A 26,038-nucleotide genomic window follows, 5' to 3' on the forward strand; every position below is an offset into this window, starting at 1 on the left:
CTTCAGCTATTTCAGCTCACTACAACACGGATCCACCTTTATTTTCACATCCTCTTCTAAGGCAGTTCCTCAGAGGGGCAAAAAACATTAGACCACCCAGGAGAGCTCCTACACCAACATGGGACCTCAATTTTGTTCTGGAAAAACTAATGCTACCTCCCTTTGAACCAGCTTTCTCTGCAGATCTTCAGTTCCTATCATGGAAGACTGCCCTGCTCCTAGCAATAACTTCAGCTAGGAGAGTCTCAGAGCTACAGGTACTAATGGCTGTGGAACCTTTCCTAATTTTTCATCAAGACAGGGTTTCTCTACGATCTAATCCTTCCTTTATGTCTAAGGTGGTTTCCAGTGTGGCTTTAAATCAAACCATCCACTTACCCACCTTCTTCCCAAATCCACAGAACAAAGGTGAGAGACTCCTGCATTCCTTGGACATTCACAGGCAACTTCATTACTATTTGGACAACACAAACTAAGGCTTTCAGAAAATCTGACCAGCTCTTTGTATCCTGTGCTACAGCTTCTCAAGGGAAGCCTATATCAAAGCAAACCATTTCTAAATGGATAGGTCATTGCATACGTTTCTGCTATACCCATCATGGGAAACCCACTCTACCAGGGCAACACCTACCTCTACAGCCTTTCTCAGGGGGGTTCCAACCAAGGAGATTTTAGAAGCTGCAACTTGGAGTTTAGTACACAACTTTACCAAACACTATCACTTACCTCTTTACTCTAAGACCAGGGCGGGCTTCGCCACTGCAGTTCTGCAGGGCCTTATAGCCTCCACTAACCCTCTGATACCTCCACCCTACCTTAGCTTTGGGATTCAACCCAAGTGTGATGACTGCAGCAGGGTAACACGATGAACATAGTACAGTTTTGTACCTACCATAAATGTAGATGTTCGAGTGTTCACCCTGCTGCAGTCCAGGTTACCCTCCCTCCATCCCCTCTGATCTACTGACTAAATCTCTTCAATACCTTACTGATGTATTTGCTTATAGCTGAAGGGATTTTGTGTTTGTGCAGAGGTTACTCCATTTGGTACTAATTTCTGACCACCTTTTCTGGGGGCACCTGACATCTGGGGCAAGAAAAACTGAAGATAATGGCGTTGGTTGCACTGTATATACCTCTGGCGCACTGACGTTAGGGAAGAGGCGACAGCAACCGACACCGGACCAAGACTTTGGAATTCCGGCCGACTGTGGGACCGCCTGACGACAGGATAACCCAAGTGTGATGACTGCAGCAGGGTGAACACTCAAACATCTACATTTATGGTAGGTACAAAACTGTACTTTTCTTTCCCATTCTTCCACTGTAGTGCCACTGTGCAGTTGTTATATATAATTTGGGGTGAATATATTGTTGCCACTATTCCTTTCCTTTCATCAGTCTGACGTCAGAGGTGTTCATGGCTTAACGTGACTATTTGTGGTGGAATAGAGGTACTTCCTGGATGTAACCGATTTGATTAAATGCAATTGAATGACAGCAAAAGTCAATCAATCATTGGCTTGGCTTGGCAGGGGCTTATCAGTGCATGAAGGCATATTTTTTGTGCTTGTGTAGATTATGTGGGTTAAATGATGGATGTTTTGAATAATGGAAATTATAAAGAAGTATCCAGAAATGAAGTGAATGTAACTTACGATAGAAATTATCGTATTCTGTTTGGTATGTTGATGTAAGGTCAGTTAAGCAATGAAGAATGCAAATTTATGGAGGTAAAACACTACTTATTCCATCCATATTCAATGTTTCTAAGGTTTGCAAGAACCTTATGGACCCACCTTTAAGACTGATAGTGTGAGCAGGAAGATCTAAAACATGCCCCACTGCAAAATTTATAGACATCAGTTTGAAAGAAATTAATCACAATTCCACTTACCCACTCAGAAGTTCATGGGATTTTTTTTAAGGTTGATTGTCAAAAATTTCTATAATGAAGGATTACTTTTTATTATTATAGATGTTAAAGATATATTTACTTCAATCCCACATAGTTTGAGCTTAGAATGGTTTAACAGTTTTGACAATGTCTAGTCAACTTACTAGTGAGGTAATAAAATTACTGGTGGAATTAATGAAAGCTGTTTTAAAAAATTACTTTATATTCTTTGAAGAAGAGTATTACCAACAAAAAACTGGATGGCCATGGGTGTGTATTGCTCCTCAGTCTTTGCCAGTTTAGTAATGGCAGAATAGGAGAAGAGCTATGTTAGAAATTGCATACTAGATTATGGAACTCGCTGCCTACTGATATAAAGTCAGTTACAAACACCTTGTTGTTTAAAAAACACACTCAAATCACACTTGAACTCAAAACTCTGCATATGTACTAGCCTTGAATAGTTTTCACTATGGTTCTCACTCAGAAATCCCCTGTGTACCTTCCTTCACAATCTCCTTTGACTCAGTAAATTTCTTATCTGTACAGTAACTTCACATTCCTCAACTGGAAGTCTTACTATAAAATGAGTGCATAAAACTGTACTTTTGGGGTCCAAACTTAGTCCTCTATGATTTTCACTTGAAGGAAAAGATGTTAGATAATCTCTCTCTGTTACCTTAATTAATCACAGTGAAAGTTCATCTCAGTATGTGTAATAGGCAGTTGTGATGGAAAATTTAATTAAGTGGTATAACTTTGTATGTATTCCATTTAGTTTTATATGTCTGCTGTTTATATAACTGTATTTTGTACATTCTTCCCTTGTTATGTATGTGGAGCTTTTCCCTCTGCCCCACCCTCTGAAAAAGAAAGGACCTCTGTCCAGTCAGACTTTCCCAGTAAACAAATTTAAAATAAATAAAATAATAAATACAATTTCTGGATGATTTGTATTTTATGGACAGGTTCCAGGAATAGGTTATTGGAGCTCTTGAACTATATTAACACCACCTCCTTTCTACAATTTACCCACCAGATTTTAGATGGAAAACTATGTTACCTGGATGATTTAATAACTAAGGATTTTGTCTGTGAATAATGTATCGGAAACCCACCTATTCAGATTCTTTACTGCACTGTAAAAGATGCCAGCTGTACTATCAAAAGAAAGTTTTGGTCAAAGGTTAAATGGTCTATTTAGCAAAAATGGTGTCAGATCATAAGATCTTTTGTGATGAGCTTGAAATCCTGAAAAGCATGCTTAAATGGAGGGGTTAGCCTAATATTAATGACTTTCCAAGGTGAAGTAGTTGGAAAAAGGAGAAGAAGGGGCATATTACCCCACTATTAGGTAAGGTTATGAATGAAAATGAGGTTCCCTTTAATATATGTGAATATGTGAACACCCTGTAATAATTATCTGTGTGCGATGATTATGACCTACTCAATCGGTATTACCTTGAATAAAGATGTTATTTTTAGAAACTGGAATATATTTCACTTGACTAATATGGTGGGCTTAATACCAAAGTTTGTTTGTAAAAGGAGTGTCAACTTAAATATCCCGATAGACATAAAGATGACTAAAATTACCAAACCAGTTTTTATTTTAAAAAAAGTGTCATGTTTTGTCTGCCTTTTGGACTATTACTTATATGGAGATCTTTGTAAACATTTCTTGTGTTTATATCAGGTATGGGACATCCCAACCCTTTAGGTGCAGGGGAAGTCAGGGGTACAGAAACTGTTGCCAGTATTGATACGTTTCCCCCAGGGGATTCTCCCACTTTTATAGTGTATCCTAAAAAGAGACAGAAGATCCTTTATGTGGTGGGGAAGCAGTCTCTGACTGGTTTTCCACCTGAGATGGTGGGTTTGGATATATCTGTGGCTCAGGCAGTTGGCAACGGGGTACATACCCAGGTTATAGTACTCAGTCTGCAAAGGATCCTTTTTGGAAGGGTATCCTGTGACTGAGGACTCTGACCTGTCTATGTTAGATCATTTGGTTACCTTTGATGATGAACAAATACATGGATCCAAGCAGAGCCCTCCTTTGATCCCAGCACTGGGGAGCGTATTCTGGAAAGCTTGTAGTTCTCCTCTGTTCTTTGAGGCTTTGAGGAAGAGGTTAAGAAATTTAAAGTTGCTCAGCCTCACCTAGCTTCTAACTCCTTTTGTCTGTGGATCCTGCATCAGGTCCCCAATGCCATTTGATAATTAGAAGACCATGTCTTCTTTTTACCCAGTCCCTGTAGATTACCTAGGCAGGTGGCTAGAATCTCAATGATAGAAGCTGATGCAGTCCAGCATAGTAGCTTTTAAAGTGTTTAACTACCAGTGTTTTATGTGGAAGTTTGTGTTGACATGCGTGTATAGTTTAGACTAGTTTGCTGCATCACTGCCTGCAGAGCAAAAGATCTGTGTTACAGATATTTTGTCCAATATTTCTTGAGTGTCAGAACATGCTCTAAGAAGTGCCTTGTAGAGGACTGATACTTTTTCTAGAAATGCAGCATTGTCATTGGTGATTTAAGCAATAACCCACGCCTGGGTGTGGGTAATGCTGGATTTACCCACGGTTGGTATGGTCTGGTCACAAGGGCGAAGCCCGAGTGGCCAAACAAAGACAACCGTGGGTAATCCAGCATTACCCACACCCAGAAATGGGTTATTGCTATTATACAATGACATTATTTAAGAAAAGAAATACTTACTTTTCTTAAATAATGGCATTGTATAATGCCTCCGTGCTGCCCTTCCGCAGCTGTCTGGTATTCTGCGGCAGTTCTGATGTACTGCACATGCGTATGCTTACGCAGTACATCAGAGCTGTGGGTGGAAGCAACGGAGAAAGTAAGATCTCCGTTGCATTTTACAAAGTGTCTCGCTACGTTAAAGGAGTTTAACATAGCGAGACAGCTTTAAAAAAGCAACGGAGACTCTCATTTGCTTTTTTTAAAGCTGTCTCGCTATTTTAAATCCATCTAACATAGTGAGACAGCTTTAAAAAAAGCAATGGAGAAAGGAAGATCTCCGTTACTTTTTTTAAAGATGTCCTCGCTATGTTAAACTCCTTTAACATAACGAGACAGTTTCTAAAAAGCAACGGAGATCTTGCATTCTCTGTTGCAGTAAAAAAAAAAAAAAAGACTTATACTAATGGAAAAAGTCCTGGCAACCGGACCTTTTTCCATTAGTATAAGACTGATTTACAATGTGCACGCTGACCAATCAGCGTGCACGTTTTGGAATATTAATGGGGGGGGGTCGTTGTATAATAGAAGGTATGCTAAGTTACATTCCGAGAATTTTTCAGAGAATTAAAAACATGTGATTATGAATGCTGCTCTTGAGTCTATGTGTTTGGTACAGCAGCTAATCAGATCTTTAAACACTGGGATGACAGAAATAATTCGATGCAAGGAGTATAAAAAAATGTTTCATATTCCCCAGTTCTCCTCCTTTAAGCAAGCTAATTTTTAGTGGCCTAACCAGCAGAAGTCTCAGCCGAACCAATTCTAAGGCAATAAAAGGAAATGGCAGGATGACAAGTCATCCAAGTCGAAGAAGATGGATTTTTTCCTTTCCTAGAAAGGATAACCCCCCCCTTCCAACTTATAGCTATGCTGAGGTGTGGCAGCCATCTTTATTAAGTCTCCTGTTGGGTGCCTTGCCTCTCCATTTAGCTGTCAACAAGACGGCCTAGCCATTAGTGGTTTCTGACAAGTGTGTGCTAACATGTTGGGCAGGGATTTCAGATGGAAGTGGAAAGATCTTTTTTCTCCATTCATGGGGGGGGGGGGTCCCCTCATATAATGTTCCAGACTTGGTTATTCCCGCCTATTCTTCAGCAAATGCTGAACTCTAGTGTCATAGAACTGGTATCTTCTTTGGAAAGAATCAGAGTTTCTTCTCTTGTATTGTCTTGGTTTCCCAGTTAGAGCAGTTATTGAGATCGGTGGGGGACCTTTGTTTTTTGAATATGTTTGTCAATGTCCCTTAATTCAAGATGCGCATCCTGCAGACAATGTTTCCGGACTACTGCTTCATGGTGACACTGGTCTTGATGGATGCCTTTCTTCATATCTCCATTGCACATCACTTCAGGTGATATCTGAATTTTGATGTGTGGTTCACACTGTCAGTTTTCTGTATTGCCCTTTGGGCTATCGACTGCAATGCAAGTCTTTACCAAATGTCTTGCTGCTGTAGAAGCCCACTGATTAACTATGAGCATTTGTTTTCTGTTCTTGAATTACTTCTTGATCTGTGCAGAGTCTCTGTCCTGGTGTGTGGAATCTCTAGAGGAGGTCTTGTATGGACTGTCCCATCTAGGGCTCAAGTTGAATCTCTTAAAGTCATGTTTGATACCCTCACAAAGACTTGTGTCTGGTGACCTTTATTAACTTCACCAAGAATCTAAGTTTTCTTGTTGAAGACAAGTTCCTGTCATACCAGATGGTGTTTCTGTAATTTTTCCCAGGGGAATGTCACCTAGTTGAGAGAATCCCTCGAGCATTTTTGGACTGATAGCATCCATGATTCTCATTTTACCACTGGCCCATCTTCACATGAGAAAAATTCTGTGGTATGTCCAAAATTGTTGGTCACAGCACCTTCATTCCCTGGAATCCCTGTTGCTGGCACTGCTCTTCATTAGACAAGAATTACATTGGTGTTGAGTATCGTTCAGGCTTCCTTTCTCCCTTCTGATGCCAGTACAATATGTCCTGACAGATTTGACTGACATCACCTAGGGAACTGTGTTAATGGGGATGCAAGTGCTAGCCACTTTGGGGCTAAGGTTGCACAGAAGCACATCATGTCTAGGAGATGTTACCAGTAATTTGTGCATTGAAAGTCCATCATCACCTTTGGATTCCTGGTCCTCTTCTGGTAGTTACTGACAGCAAACCTGGGGGTATGAGGTTTTAACCCTTGTGCCTACTGGCAATGGTAGCCTGGGAGTGGACTTTTCAGTATTCTCTGTCTCTTCAGGCATCATACAAACCATCAGAGCAGTACATTGTGTCAGGCAGACTGAGCAGATCCTGAGAAGACCCGCACAATTGGAAGCATCAGGCAGTGGTGTTCTGTGGTCTAGTCCAGATGTGGGGAGCACCTGTAATAGATCTGTTAATCTCCTTTCAAAACAGACAGCTAGAGAAATTCTGTTCAGATGTTCTTGCAACCATGCTTGGAGGACAGCACATTCTTGTTTCCTGGGACAGGATTGTTCCTTTATGCATTTCCACTGATTCACAAGGTACTTCTGAAATTTCAAAGAAAAATGCCTAAAACTATTGTGGTGACTTCCTATTGGCCCAGGCAATCTTGGTTTTCTCTGTTTTTAGTACTGGCCAAGGGCAGTTACCACAGACTTCCTCATATATTGGACCTACTCACACAGTCTTAAGGGTGACTGGTGCACTCCAATTTGGAGAAATGTCTGTCGACAGCCTGGATGATTCTGTCTTGACCCTAGTCAAGCTCTTGTTTCTTGTGGATGTGGAGCAAGTGTTAAATGAGACCAGGAAACCTGCTATTAGAAAATGTTAACAAATGGATGATGTTTTCTAAGTGACTTCTAAATGGAAGCAGAGGGTTCATTGTGGTTAATATCTCTGTAGTCCTGAAATTTTGATGTGAATGGCTTAGTGTATGCATCCACTGAGGTGCATTTAGTGGCCATCTCTGCTTGTGTGCCATTGGATCCCCCCTTTCTTTCTGTTTTTTTTTAACAGTTCATCAAAGGAGTATTGCAGATGAGACCCCCATCATAAGCATATTCCTTCTTTGTGGGATCTCATGTCAGCTGTGTTCCTGAAAAATTGACCTTACCACCCTTTGAACAAGCAGCTCACACTGATTTTAAGTTCTTGTTGTGGAAAACTGTTTTGCTTATTGCTCTGACATCTGCGAGGTGAGTTTCTGAGCTGCTAGCTGTCATGGACCTTACCTGATTTCCACAGGGATAGGGCTGTGTTACGTGCTTATCATTTTTTTTGTCCGAAAGTGGTTTCAGCCTTTAATTTCTATCAGCCTTTTAATCTCCCTACATTTTTTCTGCAACATAAAAAAGAGATAGATGTTACTTTATTTTTTGAATGTGCATAGGCACAGAACATTAGTCCTTTAGGAACGGTAAAAGGCTTTTGCCATTTCCTCTTCTGGGGCAAAGAAAGGTCAACCTGTCTCTAAGCAATTCATTGCATGTGGGTTGCCCTCTGATCCTCCAGGTGATTGGTCCTTCTCACTAACAGGCAGTGGGAGGAGTTCTGAGTTTTGACGGACTGCCAGAGGGAGGGTAACAAGAGTACTACTAACCAAATACCGGTGAGGCAATGTGTTGGATGAACATGTACTATTACAGGTAAGTGAAACTTACACAGCTATACTTTCTGAGATAGGTTAGCTACCCATTGGTAAGAGGGTCATTGATAGGCCAGCTGTTAACCTTTTTTTTAATAAAATTATTAGGTAAAAATCAGTGCTCATCACTTTGAATTCAGTACCTTCTCCATATAAGTATCTCATATAATCTGTTTCAGCTATGTCACTATTATTTTTCCTTGTTAAATGTTGACTTGCTTTTTCGTCAGAACTAATTCTCTAAAAGAAAGAAAAACATTTAATATTGCACATCACTGACTAGTGTGTTTGGCAAGGGGCTTAATCCTCACTCTCCCACATCTGTAAATAAACTAATTCTGAAATCACACAATATTGGGCATAAGGAGAAGTTTCCTTGCTCCCAGTGTTATGTTGTCTTCCTCTTTCAGTGGTGGGTTTTCAACAAAACAAGGACGTCACTGAAAGCACTCAGTGGTTCCAGTTTCATCAGAAACTTTATTGATAAACAGCATGACTAACAATCAGTTTCCCACTTGCTGACTAGACAGCTGGTTAAAAGTAGTTTTTTCCAAGATTTATGCTACATTGTTAAAATCTGTTTAAGAATTTTTCTTCTTGGCAGCAATTTATTTTTTCATCACAGGAGAGTCTGTGTGGTTAAAGTGTTTGGCTGTATGCGTAATGCTAGAACCTGTATGTTAGAAATGTGGTGTCCAACTGAAAATGTGACTTTATCTCAGAATGACAGACATCTTAACTGAACTGAATTTGGAGCAGAAGCTTACATTTCTTTTTATTTAAGTACTTAGTTTTTTTGCATCTGTATAAAACAGTCTAATACACTTGCATTGCTGTTTTGATACAAACTTGCTGGAGGGAAGGGTGAGAGCTTGGGTAGTTGGCATTTGTTTAGATAATAAAATGTCCTAGAACATAATGCATTATTTTTGTGTAGCTGTAACTTCATAGAAAATAAAAATGCCACTAAATCACAGTCTGCATATCAGTTTTTCATTGAAAGTGTGTTTGAGCATGTAAACTGCAAAGAATGAATTAAAATTACTGTATTTCTTGTAGGGCATGGGCACAGTCACTCCTTGCTTAATGGAGTGTTAGACCACGGACACAGCCATGGACACAACCACGGAGGTCATGGGCACAGTCATGGGTCAAAGCATGGACATGACCATGGGCATGATCATGACCATGACCATGGGCACGGCCATGGGCATAAACATGATCCAGGGCACTTCCATCATTCTGACTATTGCCATAGTAAGTACTGATCATGAGGAATGGTAACTTGGCGTTTTTTTCAAGCTAAAAAAAATAACTTTTCAGCAAATTGTTTTATATTTTCTCATTTGAATGCATGTGTTGACTCACAGAATTTCTTTATGCCTAAAACACTTGTCATATTTTCTGATTATTTGTAAATGTATTTAAATCCATTTATGTCTTCTTGCTGCTATTTATCATTTGGGTATCCAGACATTACAAGAGGATGGTCTTCGTAAGGTTTTACTGAGTAGTGGATAATGCCTCCTGATTAGCTGGCAGATTTTCTACTCACTGAAGTGTAGCTCGTGTACAGCAGTCAGCTCTAATAATCCTCATTTGTTCATTATAAGGATTACTGCTGGAAAAATTAATTTTATTAATTGTGGAAATAGCTATAGGTAGGAATCAGTCCTATGACTCAATCTTTTTCAATAATTGGCTATCCCTACAAGTTCAGTAATGCAGTCTTGTACTGTAACTGTAGAGGATGTTTGGCTGTATAAAAAGATTGCAACACATGACTTTTTCTGTTTTTGTCACCCCAAGAGAACAGTTGCTCCACTTTGTTTATCTCATTTCTTGATCTTGATGTTTGTCAGTTCTTAGTTCAAATTTTCATTTATAATTAGTTTGTAAAATTATTTTGATTATGGATTTTGTATTGTTTCTTTAGATGTCTTTAAGAGAAAGTTACTAATACTGCTATTGGCATTTGATTTCTCCTGAAGACTTCAACCTTCAGTATTTTTTTAAAGTAAGAATCACACTGCTGACAGTTGTGTAAAGTTAATAAGACATTACCCAGGAAATTGCAAGGTTTATTAAGTACAAGGAACTGTTTCTTCCATCAGTCAGAATTTAGTGGCTGACACAGTGAATCTTTTTCCTCATAGACGTAACAAAAAAAAAGGGAAACTATGCAGCCTTCTTTGTGTATTGCACAAGGCTGGTTATCAGCTGGGACTCCTGCAGTTTTTTTTTTTTTTTTTTTTTTTTTTTTTGAGTAAAGGTTTACTTACCTACACTGCAGATTTGAAGTTTATCCTTCCTGTCATTTTTAAAGCCATTGAACATGGAGATACTTCTGTACAGATTGCAGGAATTTCTAGGAGTAGAAGCAACACTAGAACAAGCATCTGTACAGAAGTATCTGTACAGATGCTTGTTCTAGTGTTGCTTCTACTCCTAGAAATTCCTGCAATCTGTACAGAAGTATCTGTACAGATACTTCTGTACAGATTGCAGGAATTTCTAGGAGTAGAAGCAACACTAGAACAAGCATCTTCATTTCATAGGTTCATAGGTTCATACTAGGCTATCTGCCCTAGGGCATTTATAAGCCTAGCCAGAATGTGTTTGGCTTTCGACACCCATTTTAAATTAATTTTGCTATGCCCTTTTTTGAGGTTAGTATACTGTGCCTCTGTCTAACAGTGAGACAGAAGTGATACCCGGGGTAAACCTACGATCTCCCATCCACTCATCAACATTCCACTTGAAGAGAGTCAATGAGGGACTCTGCCTAACCTGGACTGGGAGTTTATTCCAGAGTGAAGGGAGCCTCTGGGTTATGAATCTGTCCCTCCAGCATGTCCTATTTATTTCGGTGCTGAGGTTCAAGTCTCTCGAGCGTGTAGCTCGATGGGATTTGGATTTTCTGAGGTGCAGCATGTCCATTAATTCCGGGTTGGACATGGCTTTATATGTCAGGCACAGATTGCCTCTGAACAGGCGGTATGCCACTGAGTAAAGCTGGAGTTTCTTTAACCGGGCAGCATATGGCATCTGTTTGAGCCCTTTGATCCTCTTGGTGAGGTACTTTTGGGGTCTTTCCAGTTGCTGCAGGTGTCTGGTAAGGTACATCCCAAAAGGGGCATTGTACTCAATTATGGGCCTGATGAGGGATGAGTAAAGAGGCACGATGACCTCCCCTGATCTAGATGCGAATCCCTTCATGAGTAGGTGGGCTATATAAAATGTTTTTCTAACCACTTTGGCCACATGGTTGTCAAATGAGAGATTGCTATCAACTTGGGTCCCCAGGTCCCTAATTACTTCTTCTGTACTTAATGGATTACCACCTATGTGGTAATTTGTGGGCACTTTGTTTTTGCCAAAGGGGATGACTATACACTTTTTGGCGTTTAGCTTGAGGCCATGGCTCTGGCACCAGTTGTCTGTTTCTGTGAGGCCCTTTTGGAGGATGCTTGTGTCGGCTGGAGAGTCGATTATGGCACCCAGTTTGCAGTCATCTGCGAACTTGGTCAGCCACAGTCCTTCCGTGTTGGCCTGTACCTCCGAGAAATATATACCGAACAAGAGAGGTCCCAGGACTGAGCCTTGTGGGACGCCACTTGTAACTGGTTTGGAGTCTGACATGCTCCAGCAATTCTAACCATGTGGGTTCTGTCCTTGAGCCAGTTTGCAACCCATCTAGTGACGTAGGGGTTTATATTTAAGCTGGTGAGCTTATCTATAATGCCCGAGTGGGGTATTGTATCGAAGGCTTTTGCGAGGTCCAGGTAGGCTGTGTGGACCACCTTCCCCTCATCAATGGCCTTGGTGACTGTTTCAAAGAAATCAACCAGGTTTAAGAGGCAGGATCTGCCCTTAACAAAGCCGAACTGGGTAGGATCCAGTGTCTGTAGGTCCCCAATATCTTTATTTATGAGGTCCATGATGATCCTTTCCATAGCTTTGCAGACCAAGCTAGTCAGGCTTATGGGGCGATAGTTTCCAGGATCCGTTGAGGCACCACCTTTGTGGAGAGGGACCACAGTTGCTGTCGCCACTCTTTGGGTACATATCCTGTAGTAAGGCTGAGATTGAACAGTAGTTTTATGTTTGGGTTTAGCTCTTCTTGGAGTTCATGTAGGATGCAGCCGGGACACCGTCTGGTCCCATTGATGCTGTGTTTTTGCTTTGGAGAGGCGGCTCTTACCTGAGCATCTGAGATGTCAGGGGCAGCACTCTGCTGGGATAGATATTTGCCCTTTTGGTGGGGAGAAGTTTGTGCTGATCCTGTCAGCTAGGATGTTGGCAATGTCTGTGGGTTTGGTGTATTTTTTGTCATTTTGGACTAATTCTGAGCATATCTGGGAATTACCACCCAGGTTCCTAACATAACTAAAGAAAGCCTTGTGATTATCCTTAGTGTCCTGTGCAATTTTTCTCTCGAAGCTGGCCTTAGACGATTTTATGAGTGCCCGTAGTTTTTTGCTAATACTGATCAGAGATGCCTTCCCTTTTTGGAATTTTGCTCTATCATTTAGTAGCTTCCTCCTTCTATTGAATAGTTTGTTTATGGCTGGGGTCCACCAGACAGGATGTCTGCCTTTGGAGGATTGGGTCTTGGTTTTATTTGGGATCGCATGATCCATGCATTCCTGAAGGTGTTCATAGAATGCGTTTATAAAGGATTCTGCGGTCTGGGCCGTATTTTCCACAGGCCCGGGGGCTTTGAAGGATTCCACCTCGGTTTTGAGGAGTGTGAAATTTGCTTTAGAGAAGTTTTTCACTGTGGTTTTCTGGGCAGGGGGTGGTGTCGGGCTGTAAATATCCAGTGAGATTAGTTTATGGTCTGATCTTACCAGTGAGGGATACACTTCTGGTCTGGAGCATAGAATCCCCATGTTGGTGATGATCAGGTCCAGTATGTTTTCCCCTCTTGTAGGAGTGGTAACAAGTTGTTCCGTAGCATTTGAGTTTATAAATTCTAGGAACCTGTGGGCTAGGGTGTTGGAGCTAGAGTAATGCTCCCAGTCTATGTTTGGGTAGTTGAAGTCGCCCAATATAATGGTGTTTGGAGAGACCTTCATATTTTCCAGTGTTCTCAGGAAGGCCGAGTGGGGTTCCTGGGTTAGGGAGGGTGGTCTGTAGAAGGCTATAAACTGGAAGGCAGTTTTACCCACTGTTAGTTGCACATGGTTAGTCTCCGATGCTTCATGCTGTGCCACCAATCTGAAGGTGTGGGTATCTTTGATGAATATTGATACTCCCCCTCCTTTTGTGTGTCGGTCCAAGTTTTGGGGCCGAAAAGCATGGTATGAGGTATAACCTGGTAGTGCTGGGGTGCTCTCGGGAGCCTTGAACCAGGTTTCTGTTACTGCACAGATATCGATGTTCTCCATGCTAAGGAGAGTTTCGAGTGCGTGCATCTTGAGGTTTAGACTTCTGGCGTTGAGTAGCATTACTCTTAGTTTCTTATCCCTTGTGATACCTATGGAGGTGGGTTTGTCTTTTGAGCCTTGCCTAAAAAAGGCACTATGGGGGTAGCAAGAGCCTTTGCCAATATCCAAAAGCCCAGGGGTGACAGGTGCAAGCCATCCCTAGCGAAACATCGTGGCTTGTCGAGCATGTCATCCCAGGCTGACAGGCATTGGATCCCCTTTGACACCAATACTTAAGCCAATTGTTGAAATTGATCATCTTGTCTTCATATTGTGGCATCATTCTTGGTGAGGGTAAGATGCTACTCAAGGTCAGGGTCATACCGGCCTGGGCCACATGCTCAGAGAGCTCCTCTATGTCTCTTTTCATGTAGTCCAGGGAGGTATGTCTCAGGTCATTCACACCAGCATGGACAATGACTGAGTCATATTTGTACTTGCCTTGGAGTGACCGGAGTGCTTGTGTTATGTGGCGGATCCTAGTGCCCGACAGGCAGCTCACCGTGACCTTCTTGTTCAGCCTGGTGAGCGGGACGTCAGTGCGCCTGACGATAGAGTCACCTATTACAAGTGTATCAGGTGTGTTGTTTAGCCTTAAGGGCTGTGACTGTTCGGCACACTGGCTTTGTGAGCTATGTGTTGCATGTGTTTTGTTTTGGGGTAGCGGTTGCGTGGGTGTCTGCTTTGGAGGTCTCTGCTGCTTAGACAGATTTTTATTTAGAGCCTCCGAGTATGTTTTTGTGTGTTTATGTGTTTGCTTTGCTGTCGTGGTAGAATTATGTGAAACTGGAATTGTACTGAGTGTGGTTTCCTTCTCCTCCTGACTGGTTACGCCAGTACTGAGTTGAGAGAGCTTAGCCTCCAGTTTGGCTATATGGATGCATCTCTCACATGTGTTGGAATTTGTTGGGAGGAGGAGAGGGTTGTCTGTATACATGAGGCAGCTGTAACATTGCCTCAAGATTCCCAGATTCACCAGCTGGACCGGAGAGAAGAGTGACAACTGACCTTTGGACATGCTAGAATAGTATTGGGAATTCCTTTATAATTGGAAAAAAAAGGGCCAGTGGGGAACAAGGTACTCAAGAGGACTTTGTGAGAGTGTAGTGCTTTTAATTTTTTAGTGCTGACTTATATAATTGCTTTAGTGAGCAAGTGCCTTTAGTAAGCAAGTGCCAGGTAACTTAAATGCAATGTGTTACAGGTAACTTAAATGCAAAAATGACAAACAGTAACTTTCTTTTAAGTGAAACAAGGAAATGAGTACAGTAAGCAATGCAGATATCACTAGGGATCCACAGAAGCGCTGAAAAGCCGCGTTTTAGGTGGTATTAGTGTTTCAGGGAAATAACAAGCAAACAAACAACAAGCATACAAACAGAACTAGATTCAGCAGGCCTGGATCTAGTCTATGGTACAGCAAACAAGGTGTACCAGTTTCAGTAAGAAACAGTTGAAACATGCAGGCACTATAAGCCTTTAACCAGAAATTCCCAGCTCAGAAGGGCAGAGTCCAGCCTCTCCTCCCACAAGAGTGCAGACTTGATGCCCAGTGGTGGACGTTTACAGATAAAAATCTCCCACCCAGGACTAGTTCCAATATTTCTTGTACATGACTTGAGGTTTGGACTTTTTTCTATTCTTGCTGTGGAGATTCCCTTGTTTTGTGGTGCCTCCCAAGTGGATGGTTTTCTGGCTGTAGTGGTTGGAGTGCTTGATGACAACGTACTGTTGATGCAAGCTCTTGTTTCTTAACAGATTATTAGATGCTGAGAGTGGATGCATTTCTGGGATGTTTTCTAGAGTAAACATTTGCTGTACGGTTATTCATTTTGTCACCTGTAGTTTCTAGATGCAAAAAGCTTGCACAGGAGTACTTTGCTTTGATTCATCAAGCTTCTGTAATTTTGGAACACCATCCAAACCATCTGTATTAGGGTGTGGGCCTATTTATATAAACAAACAAACAAACAAACATCTGCCTTCTTCAAGTCCTGAGGAGGATGATGGGCCCCCTGGCCTATGTAGACTACTTGGCTTCCCTTTTTGGACTAAATTCTGCCTTTGAGGATGAAAATTTCCTTTTATTTGGCTTTCTCCCAGATGATATCTCTTCTGCTGAAGCATTACATTTAATGAAGGACCACTTGAAGTGGGCTACACAAGAATTATGCCCCAGAAAAACCTCTGCTGAGTTACTAAGACTTAATACACCTAAATTCCTAGACATTTTTCTTTTCATGATTTTACAGTTTCTAGGACTTCTGTGTTCAGGTGTTATGGCCAACATGGAACATGGCCACTAATACTCTTTGGGGGGGGGAGGGGGGAACTCAGACTTAACCTAAGTGTCTAGAATCAACTTAAGGGTCTAAACAGTCAGGGAATCTGAACTCTAACACTAACTGACTAATGCTAACAATGTAGCTCATTCATACAGATGGCAGTGGATGGACAGGTAAACCTACTCCTCATGAAGGGCTTGTACGATAGGAAGAGAGAAAGATATATTGTTCCCAAAAGGTTTTGCATTTTCATATATTCCATTCCTAACAAAATCTCAAGAATAAAGTCATGTAAGGCCTTGTATCCTAAACACAGTTTGCACTGTTTATGTTTGTGTATGTGTGTAACACTATTTAGCCTTAAAAGTGGTACACATTCAATTTAACCAGTCCCCTTACAAGCTAGAATTCTTCTGGTAAATTTCCTCTCCACATTCTCAAGCATCATCAATTCATCCAGAGAAAGACGGAAGCAGTACTAATTTTATGTCCTCTAGTTGTACCCTAATTTAGGAAGGGGTATATTCTTGTCACTGCATTAGAAATTAAAAATATTTGGAAAAATTTTTAAAAAGGCATTATATTCAGTGTCGGACCAGATAAGAAATGCATTTTCTGTCAATGTAGAGCATGTCTGGGTTTCCATAATTTTGAAATTCCAATCTATCTGAAGTGCTTTAGTCCTAGTTAAATATGCGTTTTCTTTAAAGACAGTAAAAAAGTAACAAGAACTTCATGTCCTCAGTAGCTTCTGTTATAGCATTGTTTTTTATTACATCTAACTTGTCTTTTACAGGCTTAAAGTGAATCATCCTGCTCTTATTAGTATTCCACGATAACCCCTGCAATCCTTTAGCGGTATTAAAATATTTTCCAAATAAGCATTCCGGATTTTTGTGTCATCAGTGGATGTGGTAGTAGAGCCAGTTTTTATACTATTTCATACTTTGAAGCATAGTGTGGACTAGATATGGGAAGACAGGAGAATGTGGTATTAAACTATACTCCTGTATGAACGGGTAGCCAACCTGATATTTGGCCAAGAATAATTGCCTTCTGGTTTCTTTCCTACAGTCATTGTTGAATCCATCTTACTGTATGTATATAAAATTTTTTTTGGAAAGTTCTGTGTAGTTACACTATAAAGAACACCAGCGGTTTTAGAAAGGTCTAAGTAGTCTGTAGACATAGTCCAAACTCGGACCCATCTCCAAGGTTATACTGACAGGTTCATAAAAGTCAGTCAAACAAGCTGAAGAAGACTTTCCCCCTACAAAAAAATGTTGGTTTACATCTGTTTCTGTATGTACTTATTCTGCTTTCAGTAGTAACATCAACTGTCTTCCAAAACATTTGTCTAAAGTAGAAATAAAGCTTGTAGAGCGATAATTCCAGACCATGTCTGACCATCCTGTCATATATATGCAATACTTTCAAAGTGGTGAAACTATTTTGCTCTGCAAGAGACAGTTGAATAGCATAGCAAGTGGGCCAACTAATCTATTTTTTTTCAGAATGTATATATTGACCGGTCCTAGGAGATTGAATTTTAGTCACTTGCTGCTAATAAAAGAAAAAAAAAATCAGATTTAAAATGACGAATAGCAGTTTACATTTCTTTTTAAAGTTTTGAAGCTGACCTTGCAGTGATTGCCTTAGTTAATCAGAGAAGTTTTAAGAAAACACCAACTTTCTGTACTCTACTAAACAACTCCAAGGTGGTGCGGCAAAGAGGAAAACAGTTTTGTTAACCATAAGCTACCTAGACCCAAATGGTACAGTATCTGAATGAGGCAATAAAAAGACTGGTGACCTAACCCAATGTATTTTTGATATCCATCTATGGGATGAGATACCTAAGATGGCACAAACAAGTGACAAGGTGGCATCTGTATTAAATTTGGATCAGGTATTATAGGCACAAATATTATAGCTGCAGCATTTATTACTTCTCTTAACTCATTTTTTCAATAGGATCTTAGAAATGTCGATTGTAAAATTACTCTAGTAGGGCAGTGGTACTTCCCGAGATGTTTTTCTTTCTGAAATAATTTTTGAAAGCCATGCTTGAAACGTATGTCTATAGCAAACATAAAAAAATATATATTTTCCAGTGTAACTTGTGTTTACATTCTAGTTTATACCACTAATTTTATAACCTCAAATTTCGTTTGCATTTCTGTGTATTTATTTTAAATGTGTGATAGTATCTCAGTAAACATTATAGAAAGACAACTAGCATCTACCATAGAGCTGCCCAGCTCGATGAAGCTTTCAAACAAGACCACATTCAACATTTTGCTGTGCTGGTTTACTGAGATGTGAAGACAAATATGAAAAAAAAAAATTTTCATAGTCTGGCATGGAAGCAGTTACATCTTTGGAGCTGTACTGGATGGAGACCAAATACTGGTGAAATTTGCCTGCTGTGATGTCATCTTTTTGTTAGTAGTTTTGTTGACGTCTTAAAACACTGTCTGTGTAGCATGTGGTACTCCATAATCATGGTAGTGTGATAAATATACAGAAATATACAATAGCTCATAATCTGTAATTATGGAAAATTACACTGCATTCAGATGTTTGTCATAGTATTCACTTTGCAGTTCTCATTTTTGCAAGTCTTCCGGAGCTGGATCCTCCCCCAGTGCTCCATCTGAAGCCTTCCCTCTGATGCAAGGACATCAATAGTGTAAAGGATGTATCAGCCTGTACCAGCTTCAAGTCTTTCTTGTTTTGTAGTTTGCAGTGGCCATATGCTGTCTGTCTGTTAGCCTACTTCAAGGAACAGTATAGGAGCCTTCTTTCTTACCTTCATTTGATGGTTATTTTTCCTAATTTATTTATTTTTATTTATTTATTTTACATTTGTTAACCAGGAAAGTCCAACTGGATACATATCCATTTTCAGTGGTAACCCGGGGAGAAAAGCTCCAGAAATACAAGAATAATTTAACAAATGCAGTTAAAAATATAATACCAACAGTTCTGATAACAATTAATACAAAGAAAGATTGCAGGAGATAATAAGCTGAGAGAAAATTAGGGAGTAAGTTTGGGTAGTAAGGTGTACGGAGCAATATAATAACTGAGTAGAAATGCCAAAAGAAATGAGGAAGAGAAAAATAATAATAGCTAAAGTGTGACTCAAAATGTACCTCTGAAGAATTGTCTGGTAAAGTAAATAACTTCATTGTGTGATAAGCAGATTTCAAATAAATACTTCCTGTCCAGACCGTGTATCATTCACCGTAGGGGTAATCCGATGTAATCAAGAGTTGCTTCGGAAGTTTGCTGCTAAAAAGGGGGGCAAAAGCCTGGTTCTGGGCTACCATGATATTATCCAAGGCCTCTGGGAGCCTTCCTCCAAAGAAAATCATCCAGAGAAAAGGGAGAAGCATAAGGAAAACAAGAACTGGACCACTGACCAGAGATCTGATGTTGTCATTTTCATTCGTTCATTAACCTGCGGGTCTCTGTTCTGACTCTCTGAACCAAATTAGCCATTTCACTAGTTTGAGATTCAAAGCTTGAGTTTCTCCTCCCTACCCATAATACCTGTTTCCCCCAAAGTACCCCAGATCTCATTTGCCGTCGAACAAGCAGTGAGGTTTTGGTGATCTTCAGCTCCTCTTTTGAGTGCGTTTTTCTGCAGTGATTTTGAGATGCAAATTCTCTTCCTTGTCTATTACCTCTCTCCCTACCTTCTTTAGCTTTCTGTAGTAGACTTGTAGTTGTAATTCGGGTTTTCTGTCTGCTATAGCCCTTTCCCCCCTTCCTTCTCTTGCCTTTTCTCCAAAAAACAAAAAAACAAAGTCCTTTTTGTTATGTTTGAATCTAAGTTGGATAGGGCTCATAAGGGTTTAAGAAGTGGACTTTCTTTGGGCACAGGTCTCTCTTCTCTGATGCCCACAGCAAGTGTGTCTGTTGCTTAGGACCTTCTCATTTGAGCAGTGACTGTTCTGTCTGTACAGGCTTCCACCTGCAAGCTTTGGCAGATTGTCAAAACAAATTTATTATCAAGGGGTACTGCCTTCTTCCTCCCTTTCTTCTCTTCCTTCTTCTTCAGGGGGTTCAAACCCCATCTAGAAAGCATAAAGAGGCCCAGGAATCAAGAAAATGTTCTCCAAACCAGTCTCCCTCTTCTCAGCCAGAGCCTGCTAAAAAAGGCGCCAAAACCATTGGAACTGAAGGCTTTGGAACCTTCTCCTTCAGTTCCGACCTCAGTTCCTAGTTTGGGGACAAGTGTTTTGGCTCAGAGATCTCCACTGTAGGAGACCTCTCCACAAAGGACTCCCAGACCTGCTTCCACCTCCTCCTCCATCAGGTCTTCTCAGACCCTATTGGATAAGGATGTTGGTAGATTGATGAGGCAATTTCTTGAAGCACAGATTCATATGGTGATTTTGCCTGCTCCATCCCCCTTTGGATCCATGAAGCTTTCCCCATTCCATCACGTCTCCTTCTCTGATCCAACTGTCAGTTTTGGAGTCATTGTTTCCATTGGTCCCGGGAACCAAGGTGTCTGAGCCGATAGTCATCACATCTTTGCCTCTGACTATCTCCCTGATGCAGTCGGCCCCAATAGTGTCAGTTCTGAGTGTGTCTCAGAGCCATAGTCTTGACATTGGTTCCAGGGGGATGACCCTGTCTGCCGTTGAGATCCGTTTTTCTGCCCCTCAGAAGTCCTTCTCCAGGAACCACCGTGGGAGTAAAAAGATGTTGTTCAAAAAATCTCAGGGTCCTTTTCGGGATTCTAAGGGAGAATTTTCTCCCAGAGGCAGAGGAGGAAATAACCAGAATGGTATACGCCACCCATGTGGGTGAGGGGAATCTGCAAAACCAAGGGTCTCGAGAGTCCTTTTCGAACAGACTCTTCCACCGCACCTGAACGGTTGTCTGGCTGCCTTACTCTGGAGGCAGTTGGGAGGTATTTCGCCTTGCACTCCAAAGCCTGGGAAGCCATCATAAACAACTGATGGGTGCTAAGGATCGTATGCAGAGGGATACTCTGTTCTTTTTTCAGAGACACCAAGACAAAAGTCTTCCCTCTCCGATGTCCCTCCATATCAGAGGGAGGATGCAGCCATACAAGTCACAAAATTGCTGCAAAATAGACTCATCCAGGAGGTCCCCCCTGATCATGTCGGATTGGGTGTTTACTCAAGGTTCTTTTTGGTACCCAGATAGACAGGGGACTTGAGACCAATTCTGGACCTGACATTATTAAACAAATCGGTAAAGAACATGAAGTTCAAGATGATCACATTTCAGTCCAGCCTACCTGTACTGAGGATGAACGACTGGATGTGCTCAATAGACCTGAAGGATGTGTACTACCACATCAAGATGGACAGGCGCTCCAGAAGATTTCTTCATTTCAGGCTGGGAACCAGTCAGTTTCAGTTCAGATCACTCGTTTGGTCTCACCACATGCCCCTAGGGTGTTCGCCAAATGCTTGGTGGTGGTTGCAGCTCATCTCAGGTTGCACGGATGCCAGATATTCCCCTGTCTGGATGACTGGCTCTTGTCCACTCCAACCAGGCATCATTTGATTCAGGCCAGGGATTACCTTTTCCAGCTGGGTCCATACCTTGGCATAACTCTCAACTCAGAGAAATCCTAGTTGGAACCAGTTCAGGTGATACATTTCATAGGGGCACGTCTGGACACAACAGATTCTCAGGCTTATCACACAGTGGATCGAGTATCAAGCCTACCGCTTCATGTCAGACAATTTCTAGCCATATCAAACCCTCCAGTAGGCTGATTCTCAGAACTCTCAGTTTTATATCAGCCACGATACCCTTTTTGCCCACAGAGCATCTTCACATGAGAATCTTACAATGGATGTTAGCGGTTCACTGGCCCTTGCATAGAAATCCTCTAAGCCTTCCCATCAAACTTTCCTGAGTATTCAAAGAATCTCTGCTATTGTGGCTTCACTCTGAAGACATTACTCAAGGATGACCCTTCATTCTTCCTTCCCCAGACGGGGTGGAGGGGCATTTTTTTGGGTCGGAAAGTTCAAGGCACGTGGACGCCCCAGGAGACCAACTTGCTTATCATTGTCTGCAATACAATGTGTCAGTGGTTTGGTACATCAACAAACAGGGAGGAATCAGGTCTTGACCCCTGTGTGGAGAAGCTATAAGAGTGTGGCAATGGGCGATCTCTGCCAACCACTTTCTAGTGGCAACGTACATTCTGGGAGAGTCCAACATCCTAATGGACAGGCTCAGCTGAATCCTACTGATGCCTCATGAGTGGTCTCTGAATCAAACATGATCTTCCAGAGATGTGGTCAACCCTGCTGCAACCTTTTTGCCTCCCCTCTCAACAACAAATGCAGCAGATACTTTGCCTTGATTCCTCCAGAGGTGCAGTCACAAAGGGATGCTCTAGTCCATGCTTGGCTTCCCTGTCTACTCTGTGCATTTCCCTCGTTGCCCTTAATTCCCATGTTTTTGCAGAAGGTGTTCAGGTTGAAGAGGAAGGTAATCCTCATTGCTCCCTTTTGGCCTTGACAAGTTTGGTTCACCTATCTTTGGTCTTATCTGATTTGCAATCCAGTGACACTAGATCCAGCTCAGGACCTTTTATCTCACCCTCACTTGGACTTTCAAGGCCTGAAACTGATGATGGCCAAACATCCCAGGCTTTCATCCCCTGTCCAGAAGATCTTGGTTTCTGCCCATAAATCTTCCATCAGTAAGATTTATAAGAGCAAGTGGAAAAGGTTTTCCATATGGACCCAACAGAAACAAATAGATCCTTTTACCATACCCATCCTGGTGGTGCAGGACTTTTTGGCTTCCCTTTTTAACGATGGGGCTAGTTTTTCCACCATCAAAGTTCAATCATCTGTGATTTTCAGTTTTCATTTGGGAGAGGACTCTTCTTTGTTAGCTTCATCAAAACTTTGTAAAGCTTTAATTAGGGGCACTTTTCTACTTCGCCCTCCCATTAAAGATCCTGCTCCCCTTTGAGATTTGACCGTTATGCTGCAGGCCCTGGTTTGTCCCCCTTTTGAACCAGTGGCCACAGTAGATTTAAAGTTTCTCTTATGGAAGATGCTTTTTCTGGTGACCATTACTTCAGCAGGAAGAATCTCTGAGTTACAAGTCCTTTCCTCCAAGTTCATGTATTTAATATTTCACAAAGACAGGGTAACCTTATGCACCAACCTGGCCTTGCTGCCTAAAGTTGCTACAGAAGCCAGTATCAATCACTCCATTAATCTTCTTGTTTTCTTCCTAAACTTTCAAAATAAGAGAGAATACACTCTCCATTTACTTGATGTGCGTAGACAATTATGTTTTTACTTAGACAAAACTAAGATTTTCATAACATCGGAACAATTGTTTATATCTTTTTCAGACACTAAAAAAGGTAAAGCAATTGCTAAGACCTCTTTGGCGAGATGGTTAAAATACTGTAGCTCCCTTATTTATTGTTCTAAGAACATCCATGTACCTAGTCAGATTAAAGCTCACTCTACAAGGTCTGTGGCAACTTCTCAAACCTTTTGGTCAAGAGTATCTGTTGATGACATCTGTACAGCTGCTGCATGGTTTTAATCCTCACACATTCATTGCTCATTATAAATTGAACATTTCCAGGAATAGGAGTGCCTTTGGCTCTTCTTTGCTCCAGAATATCCTTCCATGAGGTCCACCCAGGGTTTCTGTAGCTGGGGACTGTGTTCCATAGGTTAATGAACAAATTAAGATATCATCACCAGATAAAGAAGTTATTTTCTTACCATAATGTTCCATCTGCGTTGTCTGTCTTCATTAACATTCCCCCAGGCTAAGACTGAGAGTAACGTGATGGATATCTTCATGGAACCACTGTGCCTATTTGAGCTCCTGTTGTCCTATCCTTTACTGTTGATTGTTTTTTGTCAGACAGTGGATAAATAGTGACAGCTAACTCAATCTGAGGTACTTTGGGAGAAAGAGGCATTATGGTTAGTGAGGAGGAGCTCGAGCTTCGAATCTCAAGTTAGTGAAATGGCCGAGTCAGTTCTGAGGATTGTAACCGAGACCCATAGGTTAGTGAAGACTGAAGATAGACAACACAGATGGAACATTATGGTAAGAACATAACTTCTTTGTTTCTGAGGTCTGGTGACTGTGTATGAGGTGTGGTGCTTTTACAGATCTAGGCTGCAGAGCTAGTTTTTTGCTGAGGTCTCAGACATAACTGATTTGCTGGAACCCACTCCATTTATTCCTCCCAGACTGACACATCCATGGCCCTTTTGACAGCCAAAGCTCCTTTTGTATCAGAGGTGTGCATCATAATTACATAAAGGGAAAATGAGATTCCTAAGATCTTTGTGATGATATTCCCAGCAACAGCAGTGAGGTTTCTGTTCCTTCACTGTGATCCAAGTCCTCAGAATGGCTGATTCTGATCATGGGAGGGACTAGGCACTAATAGCTAAGTAGGTGAAGCCAGAGGGCTTTCATGACTGAGACTCTTGCCCTGAGGGATCAGCCACAACTCAGTCTGGCGACACTCTCCCCCTAAGACCTCCTTATCCTCCCTCTTCCAAGCCTGCCCCCACTTTTCTTAACAAATGGGAGGTAGTCACTTAGGGTAAATAGGTGCTAAGCACAGTAATAAGTGGATGCATTAGAACAAAAACACTTGTCCATCTATCTACTTACCTGAATAAACTACTTGAAACTTCAACAAGACATATTTATTCCTTCCACAGGGAGGGTATCAGAAAGAGAGTCTCCTAGATCTGCTAGCTAAAATGATTATATCTGGAATAATCCTTTGTACTTTAATTCCCTATACTTTGGGAAGCTGCAGTACTGAATATCACAATGAACATAGTACAGTTTTACTAGGAACTTTTCAAAAATGTAGATGCTGAAGCAGTTTCAATGCTGCACTCCAAGCTTCCTCCATCCCCTGCTTCATTTAACCTGGTATGACCTTGAAGTTGGCACGGTGACCTCATTTTACTTGCCTGTTTTAACCTACCAGGCCCTCAGCCCTTGTTTGTTAGCCTTTTTCTTGAAGTTTTGGAATTGGGGTGGATCTCTGCTAGAGGCGGAGGTTCTACCTGATCCACCTTGCTCTGGGGCTGGGGAGCTTTCCTACCTGGTTTTACCAGGGCAAGAAAGATCTAAAGATGGTGTCAAATGATGAACCCTTTAAAATATCAATGTGCTCATGTTAGAGTGAAGGCTTTGGCTGAATCCTGGAGGGGTGATGGACCTTTGGAAGACTGGATGATTGTTGGCTACCTGCAGACAGGATGTCTCAAAAGTGAAGACTGTAATTGTTAAACTCCTCAAGCAGCTATGTTTGCAGTAAGTTCCTAACACAAGTGTATTTTCTGTTCATCTAAAACACTGTGGGTTGATGTTGTTGCATTGCTTTCTGCCACATCTTTTTGGCAGTTTTAGTAAAGTCATGTACAATCAACTCTTAATGAGCTATGTCTGAAAATATTTAAAATGTGCAAGTTTTCATAACTATTGCTGTGGGCATATGTAAATTAATATCTTCCTTTACCTTTGGCCAGAAGTCAGATACCCTGTGCGGCTTTCTTTCTTTGTCTGTATCCTGGTGCCTGTCACTCATGGATATTTTCTTTTATTCAGTGAAATACTTAATGCTAATAGTGAAAAAATCTGCCATTCCAAACAAAGTATTGCATCTTTATTTATAACAATGCTTTAGAAGTAAAGTCTGTCAGACTTTGTATTTTCAACACGTATTTAGAATACGGAACTAAACTGCCTTGTACCACAATCAGTAAGTGAGTTATTAGCATTTTTACTAAAATATGCAGATTTCCATAACCATTGATAGAGTCAAATGTTAGTATCTTTAATTTCTATATCTTAGAGGAATGGATTGTCTGAAGCTTTCTTTCACATACCCTCTTTCACAACCTTGTGTCAAACAGTCATAGTTTGTTCTTTGTGCCAATGAAATATTAATGCAGATGGTATGTCACTGTACTAAATAAAGTATTATAATTTCATTTTTGCTAATGCCGTTAACTCTATAGTTT

The 26,038-nt window shown here is 41.1% G+C and overlaps 1 protein-coding gene across 1 annotated transcript in view; it reads left to right on the plus strand.

The window, feature by feature from the left end:
* Positions 1 to 26,038, plus strand: part of SLC30A7 (solute carrier family 30 member 7) — a 1,382,816-nt gene that overhangs the window by 540,036 nt on the left and 816,742 nt on the right. The window contains exon 6 of the mRNA XM_044085748.1: positions 9,335 to 9,532. Coding sequence (XP_043941683.1) covers positions 9,335 to 9,532 — 198 coding nt within the window. The remainder of the gene's footprint in view (positions 1 to 9,334; positions 9,533 to 26,038) is intronic.

The sequence above is a fragment of the Protopterus annectens genome, chromosome 10.part0 (genome assembly GCF_019279795.1).
Source record: "Protopterus annectens isolate FY-2018-M chromosome 10.part0, PAN1.0, whole genome shotgun sequence".
In the NCBI taxonomy this organism is placed as follows: Eukaryota; Metazoa; Chordata; order Ceratodontiformes; family Protopteridae; genus Protopterus; species Protopterus annectens.